Raw genomic sequence first — 23,206 nt, 5'->3', positions numbered from 1 at the left:
CCGTGCGTCCGTGCGTCCGTCCGTCTGTCCTCCAAGTTTGTTACTAGCTAATCTCCGGCGCCGTTGGACGGTCGCTGCCAAAATGAGCACACACACTCCCTGGATGCCAATTCAGAACCTCTGCCCCACATTTTTCTAATGGCCCTGTTCTAGCGCCACCATGAGGCCTATGTTTGCAAAACACATTTCTGTACACTACTCCTACAGATTTTGTCTAAAAATCACGCAAATCGGTAGACAGTATCTCTACAGTCATGTGATCGACACGGATCTGTCTGATTGTCCATATTCCATCCTGATTGGCTGAGATTGGCTTTCAAAGTTTGTAAGATTGGTCCATTTTGGACAAAATGCCTCAAATCACAAACGCAGAGTGCAATTAACATGAAATCGCGCACACGCGTTCCCACTAGGTTGAGGAAGAAATGCCACTTACTTTTTTTTAAATCAGCCTCATGGTGGCGCTATAACAGTCCGATTCGTGGTTTTACCTATAACTCCACCGATCAGTTTCAAACTTTGTAAGCGCACTCCCTGGATGCCAATTCAGAACCTCTGCCCCACATTTTTCACATGGGCCTGTTCTAGCGCCACCAGGAGGCTAATTTGTGCAAAACTACCTTTTGGCTAGTACTCCTACAGATTTTGTCCAAAAATCACGCAAATCGGTAGACAGTATCTCTACAGTCACGTGATCGACATGGATCTGTCTGATTGTCCAAATTCCATCCTGATTGGCTGAGATTGGGTTTCAAAGTTTGTAAGATTGGTACGTTTTGGACAAAATGCCTCAAATCACAAACGCAGAGTGCAATTAACATGAAATCGCGCACACACGTTCCCACCAGGCCGAGGAAGAAATGCCACTTCAAATTTTTGAAATCAGCCTCATGGTGGCGCTATAACAGGCCAATTCGTGGTTTTACCTATAACTCCACCGATCAGTTTCAAACTTTGTAAGCACACTCCCTATAGGCCAAGGAAAAACCCTTTCCTTGCATTTTTCACATCAGCCTTTTATAGCGCCACCAGGAGGCCGACTTATGTAAGACACATTTTCGGATATTACTCCTTCAGATTTTACCCAAAATTAACACAAATCAGTACACAGTATCTCAACAGTCATATGATCAAGACGGATCTGTCCCATATTTAATATTCCATCCTGATTGGCTAAGATTGGCCTCCAAACTTTGCAGGATTGATCCGTTTCGAACAAAATGCCTCAAATCACACACAGCGTGTAATTGTACTGAAATTGTGCACGCACATTCGCAAAAGGCCAAGGAAGAAATTACACTACAAAATGTTCAAATCAGCCTCGTGGTGCCATGAAAGGTCTAAGATTGGTGAAGAACACATGCCACCCTTTTTACATTGGCCTATTATAGCACCACCAGGACGCCTGGCCTGTGGAGACCTGTGCTCGGAAGAGCACTGCTTCTAGTTATACTCTGTTATCGTAGCTGTCTCATGGCCCCATTTCCAGCTGGTTTATTCACCATGCACCACAACAATAGAATCACTACAATTATTACAATTATAAATATATATAAAATATAAAATATATAAAATCATGTACATACGTGTTGTCATGCGGGGTCTTTCGAAAACACAGACCAATAAATCCAATTTTAAAAAATAAATCATTTTTATTTTTGATTGGTTGTTGATTTTGTGCCCTGATTTGGATCAATTGTCAATATTGTCCAAACTGATGTCCAAATCAATCAATCAATGTTTGGATCATAGACTCCCTTCATCATGACCCCTCCCCCATGATGGGGAAAACCGCAAATCATGTGATAGAGTTTCATCACAACACCATCTTATGTCCAACATTTGTTATTTGTTTGACATGTGTTATGTTCCTGAATAAGGGACGTAACGCGCAGGACGTCATGGCCTTGCGGCGTGGTTGAGTCCCAGGGGGCACAGAGGAGATGCCCTTCTGTACAAATGTTTATCATTAAAAGGCTCAATCTGTCAACATGACCTGATCAAACAACGCTTACACACTTTGGCTGCAGTGTGATTGAGTGCGTGTCTACATAGCGCGCATACACACTTCTTGTGTGTGTGCGTGCGCGTGTGCATGAGTGCATGTGTTCTGTCTTGGTGCCATTGGATGATTCTTGGCAGGGCATTGTGTCTAGTAGCTTATTGTGAAACCAATATTGTTGTTCCACTTGTTGGGCGGGTGCATGTGCATGTGTGTGTGTGTGTGTGTGTGTGTGTGTGTGTGTGTGTGTGTGTGTGTGTGTGTGTGTGTGTGTGTGTGTGTGGCGTGTATGCATATGCACATGCACATGCACATGCACATGCACAATGCACATGCACTGCTGTGTGTAGACTGTATTGTGTGTGCATATGCATCATATACAATTTATGCATTATTTGCTCTTATTTACAATAGAATTAACAAGACGTTGACCATTCAGAGATCATTCAGCTGTTTCAACCAGTGTCATCCTCCCAGCTGTCTGAGGTTGTCCCTCAGACATTACACCTTTTCAAGGAGGTTTTTGTCAACATGTGCTCCCTCATTCTGGTCATTATAAATATCTGTTTAACAACTGGAGTTGTCCCCTCTACAGGCCCATCTCCAAGCTACTATTAATCTCCAACTTAAACATATTCACCATCCTTGATCAATTCTAGTCTGGTTTCAGAGCTCTGCATATTACAAAATCCACACTGCTGACAGTACAAAATGACACCCCTTCTCTCTGTCTATTCTGGTTGTCATGCCATTTTAGTTCACTATTGACCATGTTATTCTTTTAAAATGTCTGGGGATGAGGTTGATTTACAGGGCACAGTTTTAAAATGGTTCACATACCCAGCCCTAATTACATGTGGCATGCCCCCAATGTTAGATTTTAGAGACCCCTTTTTTCCCTATAATGTTCTTTCTCTTGACTCCATTTGTGCAAAATAAAACATTCCAAACCAATGTGACCACCCTTTCTCTAGAGTCTAGACTGTTAAATGGAACAACAACAAAAAGACAGAACATCACTCCTGTTTTGTGCCCGAAGGTTGCTTTTTTTCTAGTACAATTTGGGGGTCCTATAGCGCTGCCACTGCCCTAGAGTACTGTAATCAATGCACTCATTGATTGATTGATTGATTGATTGATTGAAAACTTTATTAGAAGTTTGCATAGGAAGTGGCACAGTTTCATGACAGTACAGATCACTGGTACAAGGTCAACTAAAAATGATACTCAATCTCAAATCTTTTCATGTCAAGGACCCCCAAATTGTACTAGAAAAAAAAGCAACCTTCGGGCATTTGGCCCCATACGATTTGAAAGCCCCCCCCCCCCCATTGGCTCTGGCCCACTACTTTACCCTCACCCCAAACCGTGTACCCCCATCTGAAAATATTTGTTCAAAATTTGTGATGTTAAAATGTTACTCTGATTATTTGTAAAATGTTCAAGATATTTTGAAAAGCTCACAACGCGTTGCATCACAACATTTTATATTTTCCAAATAGACAATACTGTAGGGTTAAAGTGGTTACATTTTGATGCTATGTTAACTGACTTGTCTGGGGAGTGGGGACCCCCTGGAACCCCCTCAAGGACCACTGGGGGTCTCCAAACCCAACTTTTAGAACCAGTGGTATAGACTTGGAGGCACTAGGATGCTCTTTCTCTTCTCACTGAGCAGATGAGCCAAAGCCTTCGAACTGAAGGGAGCTGGCATGAATCCCTCAACAGATTAGTAGCCTACAAGTTGAGAACAAAGTACTATGATGTGATGCTCTACATCCACATTTTATGTAGACCTTGAATTTGTGAATCGTTTGGAATCACTGAATGCAGCCTCAGAAAATACATATTCACCTCAGGCAGAATGGAATGTGTGTACAGGGGTCTTCAACGTTTTCAGGCCAAGGACCCCTTAGTTTTCAGGCCAAGGACCCCTTAGTTTAGAGAGAGATGAAGCAGGGACCCCCACGACCTTTTCATAGATTCCATATAGTTTCATTGTTTGACAGCACAATCAGTGTACTTAGCCTGCTCTTTTCCTCCACACCAAACCTCTTTGCCGAACTGCGAGGCGTTGCGAGCTTGTAGATCAGCTATTTTTGGCTACAGTTCTCAGAATATGGACACTAGGGTTCAAGTTATATAAAAAAGGATTGGAAGATTTGGAGGACCCACTGTAGTAACTCTGAGGACCCCCTAGGGGTCCCGGGCCCCCTGTTGAAGACCCCTTTTGAGAACACTTTACAGGTCATGTCACTTCGTACTTATGATGAATGTTTTGAACAATGACGTAGGCCTATACACATTCTGAAATGATCTGGTTTCATGCTGGTACAGCATGAAAACACATGCTTAATGTTTACCTTCATACAGAGCCTTTTACGGTATAGGACCTCAGATATGTTTGTCCCCTCAACCTCTTGTGCTTGACACAGATTCAATATTGCCACCACGTTTTTTTGCACAGGTTTTGAACTGAAAGCCCGAGCTGTACAGAGAGAGAGAGAGAGAGAGAGAGACCACACAAAAACATTGCCAAGTGTTATAACACAGGCAGGGGGTAACTTTAGCCCTTGGTTTCCCAACCACGCTCTTTGCTTTGGAGCACTGCCAAGTGTCATTCACCTGAAATGTGTGTGGAGACGAACTCAAAACAAGTGTCATGTGTTGGTGTGTGTGTGTGTGTGTGTGTGTGTGTGTGTGTGTGTGTGTGTGTGTGTGTGTGTGTGTGTGTGTGTGTGTGTGTGTGTGTGTGTGTGTGTAGGTACAACGTTGTCAGAAGTGGGGGCTAGAGAGATCAGAGGGACGTGTTGGAGGGAATGTTGATGGAGGAATATCACACGACAGAATCACTTATTAGGAAATAGAGGTTGACTTCAAAGTCTTTTGTCTGTCATGTGTTTTCCTCTGGAAGGAGATCTGACAGGTCTTTATTGAATCAGGGAAGTCACACGGAGATGAAGACTCTCATTTACATGTGGGCTTGAATGAAATGTGTACAGTAATATACACCTGGGAATTGAAATCAAGATATATAGGCCTTCATAACAAATCTTCAAGGAAGAATGTGTCGTAACGCAAAAGATAAGAGTGTGAAAAGGAGATAAGGGAGGAAAGAAAATAACATTAGCTAACATCACAGTTTTTATTTTATTTTTAGGTTAAAGAAGGGAGGGTCAGAGATGAAGAGAGGGAGAGGGAGTGATGGGGGGGTGAGAGGGGGTCAGAGGAAGTGATGGGTAAAGGAGAGCTCGACCATTGAAAGAGGGAGAGAGAGAGAGAGAGAGAGAGAGAGAGAGAGAGAGAGAGAGACTATTTCACCCATGGAAAAACCCAGTCATTGCACCGAAACCTGAACACACTGATTGATTGATTGATTGATTGACTGATTGATTGATTGATTGATTGATTGATTGATTGATTGATTGATTGAAAACTCTATTAGAAGTTTGCGTAGGAAAAGGTACAGTTTCATGACAGTACAGTTCACTGGTACATGGTCAACTAAAAAGGACACACCAAAAAAAGCCTATGGCTTGTTTCAATTGAGGTCCTTTTATAACATTTAATGACAGACAGAACATGCAGAAGATATCATCAAAACACTGTCGTAAAACACAATGCAAAATAAATGGTATTTACAATAATAAGGTCAGCGGGATGTAAGGATAGGGCCTAGGCTTTGTTTTCTTTTACCAGTTTCAAGTAGCAGCCGCCTCTAAAAATGTAGCAAGTTACACTACAAGCTACAGGACAAAAATAGCTAGCTACATCAACATTACTTTTTCTTTCTTCTTTTTTCCACCAAACAAATGGGCATGCAGGCATAAAATGCTCGCAAAAACAAATGTTTATTATAAAACAGACTGAAACTGGAAACCTTCTGTCTGGCTTTAAATTAAATGTATACACCTCACTGTTGGGGACACTATTGTAATGACTGTTCTATTAATTTATTTATTCATCCCGACCGTGATGGCCCAGAAAATGTAGTAAGCTACATTACTAGTTACTCTTGATTAAATATAGCTCAACTACACTAAGCTATCCCCAGAGAAATGTAGCTAGTTTCCGTTATGCTACTTAGAAATGTAGTTAAGCTACGTAGCTAAGCTACTTGTAGCTAGCTACTGCCCATCACTGCTTTTCAGTGCCATTTTAAAGGAAGGAAGGGATTTACACTCCTTTAAGGCCGTAGGGCGGTCCACATTTTAGCGGCATAGCAGGAGAATGTTGATGTAGGCTATTACTGATGTATTTATTACCTTGATTATTGTAAGTCGATTTGCATTAAGAGAGTCTGCTCTGCTAAATGCTTAAATTGTAAATTGTAATGCATTTGACCTTTTTTTTGTGTCAAATCTGGTAAACGTGGTCAGCAAAATAACCAAATGGACGAATACCCTTTCAGGTGGGTTACCAGTTTCATATTTGTTTTCTTTTTTTTATATACTTTTTACCTTTAATGATAGTACAGTAGGTAGACAGGAAACAGGGAGCGAGATGGGGAGTGACATGCAGCAAAGGCCATCGGGATCGGGACTCGAACCCGCGATGCACTGTCATGCATCAGAGCCTATGTGGTATGCACCTGGACAGCTAGGTCAGTGGGCGCCCTGGAAGTGTGCATGTCACGCCAATCGGTCTGACAATGCCAGATATTAGCTGCTTACAGCCTGCTATTATATCGCCATCAGGCCTATAGTGGGAATGTGCATGCAACCCGGGCAATCAGACATCAGTTCATGATTTGAGGCATTCAATTCAAAACAGGCCACTCCTGAAACCTTTGGAAGCCAATCTTAGCCAATCAGGATGGAATATGAAAACCTGGACAGATCCGTCTTGATCACGTGACATACATGGTCAACTGGCGGCCCGGGGGCCACATGCGGCCCCCACCTTCACTTAATGCGGCCCGCAGGCTAATACCGGAATACTGATATATTACTGATTTCAGCTGTTACAATTCCAAACATGACCTGCTTTAATTCCTTCAGTCTATATTAGTAGCTTAATGACTAGTATAGTAGTATTAAAATGTATTTTGTTTATGTTCAATGTATTTGTATTCAAGTTCATAAAGTTAACATGAGTATATAATTAAATGTGTTTGAAATTAAATCAAAATGTTACATTTCAGGATTCCAAATAAAAAATAACAAAAAAAAAAAAAAATCAAATCGCAGCGCGATGCGTTTTGAGCTTGTAGATCTGCTATTTTTTGCTTCTATTGTATGAGATACTAGAATGACAAAGTTGAACGTAGCAATATGCAATGTGGCCCTCTGGAGTGCAGTGGAAATATAGTGGCCCTCACCATCATCAAAGTTGCCCACCCCTGCTATAGGCTATAGATAGGCTAATGTGTACTGATTTGTGTAGCCTAATCTTTGGACATCTGTATGAGTAATATTTAAAAGAAATGTTGGCCACCTAGTGGCGCTATAACAGTGAAATATTTGGGGCAGAGGTTCTGCTCTGGAGTGTGCGTGCACAGTTTCACGCCAAGTGAAGGTCCTTGGTAGCTGACGACGAAAAGAGCACTTAATTGGCTATTACTGGGGGCTGCAATTCGAAACAGCGAACAGACTTAAAAAAAAAAAAAAAACATTATTGGCTTTAAAATCCTCTTAGCAGACCTTGTATTTGAACTGTAGCATTGTGTGTTTTTTTTTTCATACTAGCCTACTTACAGCTAATAAAGTAGACCTATTCAATCAATCAATCAACCAACCAACCAACCAACCAACCAACCAACCAACCAACCAACCAATCAATCAATCAATCAATCAATCAATCAGTCAATCAATCAATCAATCAATCAATCAATCAATCAAACAAACAAACAAACAAACAAACAAACAAACAAACGAACACACAAGGACAGAAGGAAGGACAGGGGCGAAAACTTGGTCTAGGCCACGCGTTCGGCCTGGCGGAGAGTCCGGAGACAATAAAATAGTAGAAGACTGCGACCTGGTGGCCAAAAAGGACTATATCATCCGTGTTCAGAATTGCACTAAAATGTTGTGGCTGGTCCTCTGGTCATCGTTGCTACATGAGTAAAGTAGGCTACAAAAGTATTGGTATCAAAATGTATAGCCTACTGAAAGTAGAAAGAAATATCATCTATGGTCTACTGAAAGTAGAAAACATTATCATCTATTTTCAAATGTCTTACGTGGTTAATGTAGGCTATGTTTAGCCTAATCAAAATATACAAAGTAGCATAACCAGTAGGCCTAACTAAAGTGTTCAACATTTTTTGTAGAGGAGTAAAAGTAGGCTACAATATTTGGATCTGAGATGTAGTGGAGTAGAAGCAAAAGTACTGAAAATTTGGAATAGGCCTACTCCAGTAAAGTAAAAGTAGGCCTACCTCAAAATTGTACTAAGTATATAGGCTACACTAGCCTATACTTAAAAGTAAAAAATGTAGGCTAGTTACTTTACATCTCTGTCTGATGCATCAGCAGGCAGCAGTAGCTCTACAGTGCACTGACTGTGCACCCACTGAGCTCATCTCATCATTGTAGATAAAGATCTATATGCATCTCATCAGCACAGACAGGAAACGCACTCACACAGTTGCATGTGTATGATCGTGGTCTACATGTTTGTGAGGAGTTGCAAGTTGCGCCAGTACCAATGTATGTAGGCTATTATAGAGTAGACTTTGTACAACAGTTTGTAAGTTTAGTCTACTATATTGTATGTTCAATATCTTTGATTTAGCTGGCAAATTACCGAAATTGACCTTTAATATCCTCAACTATAAATACATAGTCTATGAAAGCAAATCTCTGGGGGAAACCCGCACATCGTTATTTAGAGGCTATTTAGAGGAGGAACATGAGTTCTGGGACTTTGGGACTCGGTCCAGACATCGGTCAGGAGGAGTTGGACTTTTCTGACTTATTCTTGTACCCTGACAATGATTTCCCCGATGATGCTAAAGGTGAGTAGCTATATAGGCTATTTAAGTTTAGCTAACAGTTCTGCTTATACATTACTGTGATACACTAAACAGTGATTCCAAAATTTACATTTTATTTCAAGGATCCCCAATTAGATTTTTTTTTTTATTAAATTGGGACCCATCATCTTAAATTAGTGGTGATGTAGTCCGATATGGTCTGTAATTTGGTGCAATCTACTGTCTGTAAAATAAATAAATAACAGTGAATAACTGTCAGTCATTGGCTGGGGGTTCCCAGATATCACTGCACTAGAGGATTTCCTATACGTCTTTTTTTATTTTATTTTACTGTACTATAGGCCTATTTATCATCAGGTATAGCCTACATAAGTTATATTTAGTCAGAAGAACTACTGTTTCTAGGATATCCCTTCATGAGTGTGTAGCCTACTTAACTGTCAGGTACTGATGCTGCATGCATGGCTAATCTCATTTGTCAGCATTCAAGTGGGAAACCTGTTACCACTTGGGTAACAGTTATTTTAGGAACGTTTTGGAGCATGTGTAAGCACTTTGGGCAATTTTACTACATTGTTTGCAGAGTAGCCGCTATATCTTTGGGAAACACAATTTTATAGGGTAACATTTATTATCAAGGGTTGAATTATCCTTTCTCTCGTCAGATGACCCGACAGCTGACCCTCTCAGTGCTAACCACCCCCCTTCACTGGTGGTGCACATCCCTGGTGATCACATCTCCCGCTGTGAGCCCCCCACCACCAGTCAGCCTTTCCCCTCTCATAGCCCTACAGATCATCACCTCTCTGGGGTAGGGGTAGGGTTTGACTCCCTGATGCAAGCCTCCAGACCAGGGAACATCCCAGCCCCCAGTCCCCGGATTGAAATCACTCCGTCCGGTGACTCTCTCAACTCACAGCCCCAGAGTTCCACGGCCCTGGGGGACTACAGGGAGCCGTGCATGCAGCCCTGCATGAGCCCTGCTAGTAGTAACTCCTCCACCGGCTGGCAGACAGAGACGTGTTCCCCCCTGGCCTCTCCTTGTGTCTCCCCCAGTGGAGGTGCAAGCAGCGTGGGGTTGTCTGCCTTGGACCTCTGCCCGGGCCTGCAAGGAATCCATACGTCCTCTGCCCACTCCTCCCCTGGAGCGTCCCCTCGCACCAGCATCACAGAGGAGACCTTTCTGCAGCCACGGCACCAGCGAGCCGCCTCCCCGCATACCCACCAGCGGTCTCGCTCGCCCTCGCCCCAGGGAAAGCGCACCTATGATCAATACTGTAGCCCCAGCCTGGGGGCCACCCCCGTCAAACAACGCTCACGGAGCCCCAGCCCTAGTCCCTCACCCCACGACCACCAGGGATCCTGCCACCTCCCCCACTATCAGGCCCGAGCAGAGACCCAGCTCCATGCCTCTTCCCCCTGCATGGAGGAGATGCTGGGTGGCCTCAGATCCAGCCTAGCCCAGACAGTGGCTCCTAAGGTGGTGCGATCCAGCGAGGACGGCTGTTTGTATGAGCAAGTCCAGAGGCAGGACTGTGTGTATGGAGAGGGGCATGCTTGGCACCCTGAGCAGGACAGAGGAGACAGGTCTGGAGCTGAAGCTAAGCATGAGCCCCTCTACATTCACACACTGTGGCCTCAACATCACCTAGCCCACCACGGAGCATTCAGGTGTGTTGCAGGTCCTTTTTGTTGCTGATTGAGAATGTAAACGAGAATGACCTGATTAATTACTTGCACCAGCAGAGTGTGCAAGTACTGCGTTCGGTGTATCTGTCGCGTATCTGTGCCAATCAGAGACCAGCATTCCTGGTGATGTCATCATCAACAGCCAATGAGGGACCAGCATTCTTGGTGACGTCACCTTCAACAAGTGCAACCTTATATAAATAACAAGGGGCGCTCTTTTGGCACACAAGTAGGCCATACATGACCACGAGTGCACAAGATGCAAGTTGGCACCTCGACAGAATGCGGTTTAGTTTAAAATTGATTTAAAAATTGGGCAAGCAGCTCATTGTTTCTCTGCTTGTCTACATTGTTTCTTATTACCGGTACATGACATTTTCAGTAACACCAATGTTGATTGATTACACCTATAGTATATGTACTCAAAATGTAAACCAAGGGTCTTCAACAGGGTTCCGGAACCCCTAGGGGGTCCTCAAAGTTACTACAGGGGGTCCTCCAAATCTTTGTGAGACAGAAACTGTTTTCTCCTTTTTTATACCACTTGAATCCTAAAATAGCAGATCTAAAAGCTCACAACGCCTCACAGTTGTAGATCGGCTATTTTCGGCAAAGATGTTTGGTGCAGAGGGGAAAAACAGCAGACTAAATACAGAGTGAAATGTCAAGTTAAGGATTGACGGTTCAAGTGGTTAAATACATATCTGAAAACACAAATTGACATAAATTCAAAATGCATTGATGATTGTGCTGTCAAACAATGAAACTATATGGAATCTATAGTTTTGGGGGTCCCTGCTTCATCTCTTTCTCAACTAAGGGGTCCTTGGCCTGAAAACGTTGAAGATCCCTGATGTAAATCATACAGAGAAACGTGATGGCTTGTGCTAAAATGATCTGGATAAAGTAGAAACCTACAATATATGTGCGTTCTCTGTGTGCGTTCCTCATTTATTTTCTATTCCATGGTCACCTACTGAATAATTTACCTCTTGAACCCTGGCGTCCTATTCTGGTCATAATAATTGGTGAACATTCTGTGAGCAGATCTTGAAACTAGGAAGAGATTAAAATAGACAAGTAGTAATACGAAACACAGTATATTGGGTTTAAGTGGTTCATTCAAGTCGATTTTTTGTTGCATAAACAACATGTTGAAACATATATCACAGTTAATGCCTCCTTTCCTTTTTCCCTATCTCTGCCTTCATCTCAATCCTTTCCCTCTCATCCTCCCTCGTGCATAGCGGGGTGCCCACTCTCCCAAACCTGGACTGGGCCTTGCCCAGTCAGTCTGGACAATATGAGCTGCAGCTTCAACAGCAGCCTAGGTCTCACCACAGGGCTCACTATGAGACGGAGGGGAGCCGGGGAGCTGTCAAGACTCCCAATGGAGGACACCCAGAGGTTCAGGTATTGTACACATGTGTGCATGTGAATATGTGAATAGGCTACAGAGTAAAGGGGAGTCAGCATGAGAGAGAGAGGTGTGTGCGATGGTATTTCCTGTCTGTCTTTCTGCAAAGCGATGCAAATCCAAATCACTTCACCACACACCCATTGCGAACACAGCAGCACTAATTACATTCACTGTATGTGTTCACTGAATAGATTTTAATCATCCCACATAACACCATGGTTACCGGGCCACATTGCCCGGTAACCATTGGTTCCCAATGTTAAGGCACTCTTAGCTCAGTGTAATTAATATGCTGTTCCTGATACAGTTGCTGTTCCTGGTTACGGTACCAACATGGTAGCAGTATGCAAATCAGCATGATATCATCCTATATGGGGTGTAACTGAATAGCGCAAAAAAGGATGTATCTGAGTAAGCTGTGACTTACAGCCTTGAGCCTAGCCTATTCTGCTTATTGCAATCCAACTATCTGATCTGAACACATGGGTAACAAACAGTCAAGTCAATCTGTACTATATCAATGAAGGTCATTAAAAGTGAATGCATCACATTAATAAACAATATCAATATTAACAGTGATAATACTACAGCAAGTGCATATTATAGCAGTTCTCTAAAATCTCAGGGCATATAAATATAGATTATCCCCTGAAGGCAGACGTCACAGCCCAATCGAAGTGAGAGCTGAAATGAGTGTTGCCCGTGATTAAAACCGAGATTAGAAAGTAGCATTTGAGCAACACTTTATGTTAATTAACCCTTTGAGTCAATTTTCCGGTATTTCAACTCTCCGCCATCTCATCTCACTACTCTATTGATTCTTTGAGCAGAAATGCATTGATTACTGAATGTATGATATCATGGTATATGATATATGGCATTCCTCACCTTTGTTAGTACACAGCAATTGTTTGAACTGTAGAAGATCATATTCTCTATTCTGGGCGTATCCTAACTCATAATTGACAAACATTCCGCAAAAATAGGCAGACATTTTATATAGGTAAAGGTATAGTGAGAAGACTTTGCTTCTTGTTGCTTGCGAACACAACTCATAAAGAAAACAGCCCAACTCACATTTTGGAGCAGTAGTTTCGTTTTTTTCTGCATTATTATTATTTAGTTCACTCTTGGTTGTTTCGATCCCATAGCCGTTTCCACTTAAGCTGCACTGACTAGTAAACTACCCTCCCAGGGCAAATAAATGCAGCGTATGTCACAATAACATTTATCTTGAACTTCTGTAAATAGACCAGTTACAGTATGTGTTTTCTTGTAGGGCTGCAACTATCGATTATTTACTTAGGATCCATGTTGTAAGCTTGTGGATTGGCTTTTGTCATTTCTTTTAGACTTTTCGCCCATAATGACTAATGAGACGCCCAACTTATTGATAATCGATAATTGTTTATTAAATCGATTAGTTGGCTTAACTGAAGCTCCCCTGTTTCCTTGTGCTCATGTCCCCCCCTCACCAGCTTCGCGGGTACCGTGGCACCACCCCGCTCGCTCTGCAGGTCTTCATTGGGACGGCTGACGAGAGAGTTCTTAAACCCCACGCCTTTTACCAGGTCCACCGCATCACGGGTAAAACTGTCACCACCCCCAGCACAGAGAGGATCGTTAATGGGACAAAACTGCTGGAGATCCCCCTGGAGCCAAAAACCTACATGCGAGCAGTGTAAGGACAATGGAAAGATCAGTAACATTCAGACTATATGTGTTTGTCATTTTCTATGTGAATCCACCTACCGGTATATATTAGCACACCGTAAAAATCCTCAGTGTTAATTTAACTCAGAGCATGTACAAATGTAACTAAATTGACCCAATTATTATGGGTCCATTTGGAGTTACAAAGGGATAAATTACCAGTAAGACACCCTAAGGGCGAGAAGCACATGGGTGCGAGCACATGGGCGCGAGCACATGGGCATGTGCACATGGGCGCGAGCACATGGGCGCGAGCACAGATCCGCCTGGGTGACAGCAGACTGCTGGGCATGGGATCAACTTTGACCAAAAAAAGTACAGACCTGGTTTGTTGTTTAAGTTGGACAAAATGTGGCCATATTTTCCCAAATATGGAGATGACTTACTTCTGACGTCATAGATGTTTGATGTCATAGACATCATTGTGATGTCAGAACAGGTCAGCGGACATGAGCTGCACGTTTTTTATACTAAATAGCAACCTACAGTCGCAATCACTGAGGTTTTAACTGTGCAGGTGCATAAATATATTTGTGGATAACATCATGGTGTTGTAATTAAGACAGAGTGAGGACACATATGTTTTACACTTGACAGGATTGACTGTGCAGGCATCCTGAAGCTGAGGAATGCCGACATCGAACTGAGGAACGGCGAGACGGACATAGGGAGGAAGAACACCCGCGTGCGCATGGTGTTTCGTGTCCATATTCCAGAACCGGGGGGACAGATTATCTCACTTCAAGTGACATCTCATCCAATTGAGTGCTGTAAGTGTTTTACTTCCTGGTGAGATGAAAAGCCCTTAAAACCTGGAAATTGTTGTCATTTCATCTGACATCACGTCAATTATATATTCCATTTGACAATGACAGTTTTTTAGGCTCTCTGGTTAAACAGTCAGAACAGAACACTGTTGAACAGAATACTGTTCAACAATGGATATTGCATTGGATTGTGTATGGACCACAATGGGGGAAAAAAATACTTTGTCTTTAGTTTTTTGTGATTGTCTATTTTGCTTTTTTTTTTTTTTAAGCAAAATGCCAATAAAGTAGTCAATCAATCAAAAAATACGAGGGAATGAATGCACCCCCAGAATGCAGTAAGGCTGCATTGTCCTTCCTTCAGAATCTTCTTTGTTTGCATCTGGTATGGAATCGCAGGCTGCTCACGGAGCAAAGACGCAACAGATAGCCTAACGATGATCGACAATATTTTGGACATACGATATACTGTATGCGAGTATTCCTACCGTAGGAGACGGGGTTGCATAAATTAGAAGGCGCGGCTTGTGATTGGCTGGAGCGGAGGTCTGGACTCCAGACCTCCGCTCCAGACTCTGGAGCGCTCGGCTGTGGTCACTTGGACTGCGCGGGCGTTTATCGTGCGCTTGCCCAGGCCGTAATATAACGATTGCATTCACCACGGCTTCGTAACTCGCGCGGCGCTCCGCCGGCCGCGCGGCCCTGGCCCGCTCTTCGCGGGCACTCGCGCCTGCAGCGCTCGGGCGCGAAGAGCAGGACCAAGGTCCGCTGGCCTTCGCGCCGCTTGCAATGTCGTGGACAGCAACTGTGACATATCTAACCATAAAACGAGCGCTCCTTCAAACACCGTCTCCTACGTTTGGAACAATAGCATACTGTATGGTGCCAAGGCATGCAACTCAAGATTCTACCAACATTCAACACATCTTGAATTAGATGGTTTAGTAATTGGGCTGAAAAAACGTACTTCACTGATCTACTACTGTAACTCATGTGTGTTTGGTTATAAAAATCCAGTTTTCCTGTTTCACACCAGCCCAGCGCTCATCCCAAGAGCTCCCTGCTGTCGAGAGGCAGGACCTGGATCGTTGTTCTATACTTGGTGGGCAACAAATGGTCCTGACTGGACAGAATTTCACATCTGACTCCAAGGTCATATTCTGTGAGAAGACACAAGGTAAGAAATAGTCCCTTTAAAGGACAACTTTCGTTTTTTACAACAAGGGTTCATATTTTAGACTGTAATTAGAGAAAAGAAAAGATGAACGTTAAAATGTTTTCATTTACTGCTTTATATATTTTGTTTTGCGATTTTAGTATTTTTATTTCAGTGGGTGGGGGCATGCGTACAAGTGGCTAAATATGTATTTTTAAACACAATAAGCCGGCAATTTACTATTTACACTAGTCACATCTGCCCATGAAAGATTGCGGTGCATCTTGGGAATGGGCTTCATAATCAGAAGCCCCAACCTGGGGGCATGCATGCTCCCAACCTGGGGGCATAAATCATTAAAATCACTAAAACGCTAGAAAGAAGTAAATGAAAACATTTTAACACTCATCTTTTATTTTCTCTAATGACTATCTAAAATATGAACCCTTGTAAAAAAAACAAAAAAAAAACTTGTCCTTTTAAATAGCAAAGTAAAAGATAATTCATAACTTTTTGTATGGTTGTTGTGTGGTTGTCACACCAGTGTGCCACGGCACAGTGTTTTGGAACTGGGGTAGTAGACAACCATGTGTAATGACCTACTTGTGGTATTGTCAAGTTGTTTGCATATTACCGAGGCAACATCAAATATCAGTGACGGATATGACGCCCACCCCCTGAGGCTACCCTCAACACCCTTGATAGTACAGATAACAATTTAACTGTAAGATAAGGATGACTTGTCATTTATCTCTACGTGGATATTGTAAAAGTTATTTATCACAAAAAATAAAATGTATGTATGGATGAAAAAAAAACATGTTTAACTATGTGATTAATCGAAAAAGTAATCTATACTGTAGTATAGTAGAAATCTATAGAATAAAATAAAATAATAGATAATTGCGGCCCTACTTAGAATAAGCACAAATAATAACTGTAAGATAAGAGTGACTGTCATAAATAATTTCTACATGGAAATGTCACACCTTTTTATGACTAAGATGCACTCGATGCAGTGTTTAGTGCAACAGGATGTGGTTAGACTGAGTGATGAAGACTCACATCTAGAGCAGACGCTGTTCTCTTTTGGAGTGTGGGTTGCAAACAGAAGGCAAGCGTTTGGGTAGGAATGAAACCTGACACCACGAATGAAAGTGAAAGCAGTTTTCCACTGTCTGTCTTTACAAACACTGTAAATGCAATGCATCAACCTTTGCATATGAATAGTTTATTATAATTTAGCTGTGTTGTAATCTAATTAATCTAATGTATTTATTATTTAGTCAGAAGCTGTTATTTCCAACCCACATACATAGTTACTTAACCACTTTCAACCTGGTGTCCCTATTCATGTGCATTAATGAGAAAAAAAGAAATAAAAAGCAGAAATATGGAGAAACAAGATTTCTGCCCGACATTGACGATGTATAACTCCTATTATGCTGTATACATTTTTACAGATGGACAGCAAATCTGGGAGGTAGAAGCTACTGTAGATCGAGACAAAAGCCAGTCTGTGAGTATCTTGTCACCAGTTTGAACACAGACATTACAGTTATGCGGGAACACCTACTGAGTGGCAAAAAACTACTTTCTGGCCTTGACAGCCCATCATCCAAACAGAAAAGCCCTATCTGAATGCATAAAACGACGTTAAACTCACTTTGTAGCCACTCGATTTGCCACACGGCTGGCCACTCACTCACTTTATGCATGTGCATACCCACTATTACATAGAATATACAAGGAACTTCTAACACTGTTATTATTTCATTAAATGCTTGACACATTTTAAGCATGTTGTTTCATACTGATAAAAAATGGCTCATACTGTTACATATCATTGTTTTCGGGTGTCCAAAACCTTACTTTTTTTATTATTTAAGAAACAATTTAAAATAGTGAAAATAGCCTACAAGCATCAGCGTTGTGTGCTTGTAGATCTGCTATATTCACTACTTTTGTGCGACATCTTGTATGATGAAGTAGGGCTTTAAATCCTTTAATTTACCAAAAAAAACATACACATTTGAAACGTGGACATTCGATATTTCTGCCCGACAGCGACGATATTCAAAACAATATACTGTATACACGTACATGCACACAAGAATGATAGTGGGTCCTATCAACATGCTGACACATAGGATGAACCAATCAACCCAAAGATAATCGATGGAATGATAGCTAAGAACATAATCGATATCTGCAGCCTCTACTGTGCATTATGACCATAGCTTATCTATGCAGGTACCGTAGCTTGATCCATTGTTTATTTATACCATGCCCAGAGCATGCTGTTCGTAGAGGTGCCTTCGTATCGAGACCCGGGCATTTACCACCCAGCCAAAGTCAACTTCTACGTGGTCAACGGGAAGAAGAAGCGCAGTCAGCCTCAGCACTTCACTTACACACCTCTGATAGGTACGAGTCTACTCTTTCTTCTGCTGCGCTCGTTCTCAACGTGGGCTCCGGATACCACCGTTACCCTTACTGATCACAAGGAGGGGATCTATCACAGGTTTGGGTAAAACGTTCACGCCCCCCCAGTCACTGCTTCACCAACAGGCTCACAATATAGAAGGGAGGCGAAGGGAGATATCTTCCGTCAAGCCCGTCTGCAGCGGGTCACGTGTAAATCTGAAACACTTCTTTGGTAAATAAAACTCTGTAACTCTTTGCGATTGTATTATTTGTATTCTGTAAATAATTACGATATTCTGTCAAAGCCAAAGTGCAGTAACTTCTCAAATAATTTAACTGATAAATAGATTTAAAAGTGTTGAGGTAATTGTTGTGTACTGTAGATCACAGGCTAATTGTGTATATTTCTTAGGTGCGTGTTAATCGTATAATTATTTGCAAGATTACATTAGGTAAGGGCTGCTAGGTGTAGTTCATAATAATTTGTAGGCTACTTTAGTTCATTGTTGTTTAAGAGTAGACTATCTGCATCGCAAGCCTGGGGGCGTGAACGTTTTACCCAAACCTGTATGTGCGTGTGTGTGTGTGTGTGTGTGCGTGCGTACGTGCGTGCGTGCGTGTGTGGGTGGGTGTGTATTTATATATTTCTTATATTACTGAACTTAGCTATGGTATTTTATGTTGCATGACACCACGCGCAAGAAACGTATTTGTATCCCTTAAATATATATATTTTTTTTTACACACTTTGCCTATTAGTTCAAAATGTTTCTTAAATTATATGGATATTTGTGATACATTTAACAAAGGTGATTTATTTGTTTATTTTACTTTACATTTTTAAACATTTTCCACTAGTGGTCTGTGGTCCACAGTATGAGAAACGATGTACTAAGAGCTCACAAATCGGAGAGGAAGGCTGTGGCTGTTTGGTAAACCAAAGCTGTATAGACACACACACTACGACACACACACTACTGTGGTCAGCTGCTTTGGTTTCCCTTAGTAGCCTACAATAGTTAAAGATACAGAAACTGCAAACACTTTTAAAATATACCAGACATTACCAATATGTGCATCAATTATCGAATACTGCAGCTGCACCATCTTAAGTTCCAATCTGTGTCCCTTTCTACTTGGGAGACCTGTTCAGTAATTTTCTATGTATTCTCTCTGGCGACTGTCTATTTTTCACTCTCAGCCATTAAAGCAGAGCCAGTTGATGACTACCAGTTGAGCTCATTTGGCTGCTTAGGGCCCCAGTCCCACGACCCGTCACCCAGGACTTACTACCACCACCTGGACAGGGGGAGCCACCCTCAAGTCATAAATGTTTCTCCAACCCCAAACCATCTGGCAAGCCTAGACCCAGGGGCCCACGGGTTGGTACCGCAATTCCCCGAGGACCCATCTGTCTACCACTCGTCCAGAACCAGTGCTCTGTGCAACAGCCCAGTCTTCTACCACTCAGTGAACACACATTACAACAACATAGGCAGTGCCCTCCTCAGTGGGTCCCCTTCCCAGAGGTTCAACGCCGGGCTGCAGCCATGCCACTACCCGTCCCTTGTCTCTCAGCTCTCCGCCACTTCCGTCCCCAGCTACGGTGTCAGTATTGGGGTGCCTGCTCCATTTGAGACCTACCCAGCACAGAGACACCAGGGTTACATGCAGACAGCTGGGCCTCTTGGAAAGTCTCCGCCTTCAAGATACATAGTCCAAGATCAAGGCACAGGCAGCCCCCTTACCAAGGCCGACATACCGGTAGGAAGCCAGACTGACAGACATGGTGATCTGAATCCTGACAAGGTCATGGTCAAACAAGAGAACCTTAGCCATGCCTATCTGGAGGATGGTGAGTAGATGAAATGAAATACACCATGTCATGATGCCTTTTTTGCGACTAATTGTCTAAGTCACCATGGTGCCTATAGTGTCTGTCTGCAAGCTCTTCTCAGGCAATGTATCTCGACTGGCCTGTCACAAGGGGTCTGTTTAACCTCTTTACCATTTAACAGATCTATGACGTTCCTCCAGCACAGTTTTGTGGGTCAGTGTTTTATATGTTTGCCTGACAAAGCCAACAGAATATTGAACTGTTATGCTGAGACCCTGCACTCTGCACTACGCTTAGCGAGGTCACTGAGGATAGAGTATTGATTGACGCAACTGAAAGAGGGATACTTTTTAAACAGAGTTGGTATACAGGTGTGTCAATACGAAAATACTACATGCGTATAAGAGCGATTTCTCAGAGCGGCAGCCGGCAACCATAACTGCGGTGTCATGCGGCACTTATATGTGTGTGCGGCTGTGCGCAGACACCGCAGCTACACGGCAGCGCTCTGGAAAAAGGTCTATTATATGGCTTCAAAATCCATCCAGGCTATTCTGTCACCGTTCTCAACTTGCCTGTATCTTCTCACTGAGAGGGAGAGAATAATGCACAGAGGCCCTGTTCGCTATGGAAGAAAGTTTCCATTCAAACCTCAGTGATGTAGGCCAGGAAGAGGAAGTATAACCAAAAATACATGCAGAAAGACAACAGCCCTGCCCCGCGGTAGTGCACACGCCTACAGTACACCCCGGAACCGAAAGTCTACAACAAAATCATTTAGCTTGGTGTGTGTTCTTGTTATAAATTCCATTTACCATCAGTGGCAAATAAACCAGAATGCTGTGTCGTGTTCATACTTTGCCTGAGAGAGTACAGTATATGATTTATCGTGAAATATGTTGGTTTGCAGCGGTGTGAAGTAACTAAGTACAAGTACAAGTACTATACTTAAGTAACATTTTTAGGTATTTGTACTTGAGTTGGAGTTTTTACAATTTACTATTACTTTTACTTCTACTCCACTACATCTCAGAGGCAAATATTGTACTTCTACTCCACTACAAGTATGTGAAAACTTGTAGTGGAGTAACTTAAAACTTGAAAGGGTGTTGCTATGTCTAACAGCTCTCATGTCGAGGAGAGACATCTTGTGGTATTTTGAAGTTAATGCAACAGTAGTGTGTGTGTGTGTGTGTGTGTGTGTGTGTGTGTGTGTGTGTGTGTGTGTGTGTGTGTGTGTGTGTGTGTGTGTGTGTGTGTGTTTTCTCTTTTTCTCTTATCTTGAATCATTACAGTGTCACAGTAATGTGCGTCCAAAGTGAAGAACACTGTAAATGATTAATCTCTCCCTTAATGTGTTCCAGTGAATGACATCATAAGAAGAGACCTTAAGGTCTACAGCGGAGAGCGGTCGTAGAGAACTGGACCCGATCAGCCTGATGTCTGCAGCTTCTAACTGGTGGCCCTACCAGTAACAACAAGAGATTTATTTATCATTTCATTTTGGCACATTACTTAAAGGAGCTATAGTCAACTTTTTCATTGTAGGGCCGACACTTTGTTTACATCCTAGTCTATAGACTAGAATGTAAACAAAGTGTCGGTCTGACAATGGCCAAAATGATTATTTTATCATTATTTTACGCTTTTTGAGGTCATTTTTGAATAGAAACACATATATGAAGCTTATTTTTTTATAAAATATTTTGGAAACATTATTTTTATTTTAGCATCCGTTTTTCAAGAAAAGTTGACTATAGCTCCTTTAATATCTTGCAGTTATTCTAATCTGTGTCCTTCTTGCTTACACGTGAGTTCCTACCTGCCTGTGTGGATATGGGGACAGGTAAAACTGTGGGACAGCCTAGAATTGCCGTGTAACACATATGTAACAAGCTATTACGCTGCTGTGTTGGTTCGAGTCGAATAAAGAAGACACTGTTCAAAGAATTGTAGCCCACTTATTGCCACTAGCCCAGTAGGACTGGAGAACGCTACCAAGTTATAAGAATACGGGTTACAATAGTATTAAGAACACCACTGCTGTTTGTAGGATAGATTTGGATAATGGAGTGCAGCAAGCCAGTGTGGAGATTTACAATAGGGATATAGGCTATATTCATTTCAAACTGGGACAGGGGGCAAATCTTTTTCAAGTTACAGTATGTCTGGAGGTGATACTCTTGACTGGGCAGTTTGTTTTGGCAACATGGATGGTTAACAGTCACACTTTGGAACACTGCTGACTATGATAGCTGCAAACATGATGTATCATCAGTAGCCTACAGTATCAATGCAGATTGCATGCAGTGCATTATCTTTTGAGCCTGTTTTACTCCTTGTATTTATTTTTTCCTGCTTACTCATATGGTTGCATGCAGTTTGCAGTCTGGGTGTGTCTAATACATTAACAATAAAATGATCAGTGTCTATTTGTGAAGCCAACGTTCCAGACTTCATTTTAGGTGATTTTAAATCGATGTCCAGAAACAACCGCTTGGGGGCGACCTTTTCAAAGTAACCACTGCCGACCACATCATCCAGCTGCAGGCAATTTATAACTATAAACACTGCAAGAAATATGCATAAACCCCCATTTTTGCCCTGATTTATAATTATTAGTCTACTTTTAGGCTATCTACACAAGATAAAAGTGTTTAGCCTAAACCCCACATTTTATAGTAGAGATATCTTTATAAATAAAAACCTCTACTATCTGTCATAACATAGTCTAATTGCCTGACATTTGTATTATAACAAACCAAACGGATGGAAAATTGAGAATTAAGCGAGTTAAAAAGAAAAAAAGTGGACATAGCCTACGTTTGGTTTGAGCAGTGGTTTTCAACCATGTGTTCCTTGAAGGGGTTCCAGGTGGTCCACAGGTACGATGATGAGTTGGCAACCAAATGGACCCTTATAGACCTTAAATTATTGTTAAACATCTATTTACAAGAAGTCTACAGTCTACAAAATTAGAGAATGTAGATTTGTTTTACATCAAATATAACCTACAGCATGGAATTGTGGACAAAATCTTTTCCAACAATAACAAAATATTTTAGATTTTGGATCAGAGAGGCTAAATCTCATCAAATGGTGGTCCGTGGCTCAAATTACGAATAAATAATGGTCCGATATGAAAGGGGTTATTTTTTTCCCCTTATGGGATTGGACGCATCGCTCCAATGAACGGCAGCAGCCAATGAAATGTACGACCATCCTACCGGATGCTGGATCACACAATGACCTCAT

The 23,206-nt window shown here is 42.1% G+C and overlaps 1 protein-coding gene across 1 annotated transcript; it reads left to right on the top strand.

The window, feature by feature from the left end:
- Positions 1-8,857: 8,857 nt before the first annotated feature.
- Positions 8,858-21,368, top strand: LOC308287128 (nuclear factor of activated T-cells, cytoplasmic 2-like; the record flags this gene model as incomplete). The annotated part of the gene is made up of 10 exons (XM_080728248.1): positions 8,858-8,963; positions 9,608-10,613; positions 11,879-12,044; positions 13,530-13,732; positions 14,362-14,534; positions 15,568-15,708; positions 17,151-17,206; positions 17,982-18,114; positions 19,316-19,969; positions 21,316-21,368. The coding sequence occupies 10 exons, from the start codon at positions 8,858-8,860 to the stop codon at positions 21,366-21,368; spliced, it is 2,691 nt and encodes an 896-aa protein (XP_080584374.1).
- Positions 21,369-23,206: the final 1,838 nt, after the last annotated feature.

Source organism: Nannobrachium achirus, assembly GCF_963921795.1.
Source record: "Nannobrachium achirus genome assembly, chromosome: 6".
NCBI classification, from domain to species: Eukaryota; Metazoa; Chordata; class Actinopteri; order Myctophiformes; family Myctophidae; genus Nannobrachium; species Nannobrachium achirus.
Note: the sequence above shows the minus strand (reverse complement) of the source record. Positions and strands in the feature narration are given on the sequence as shown.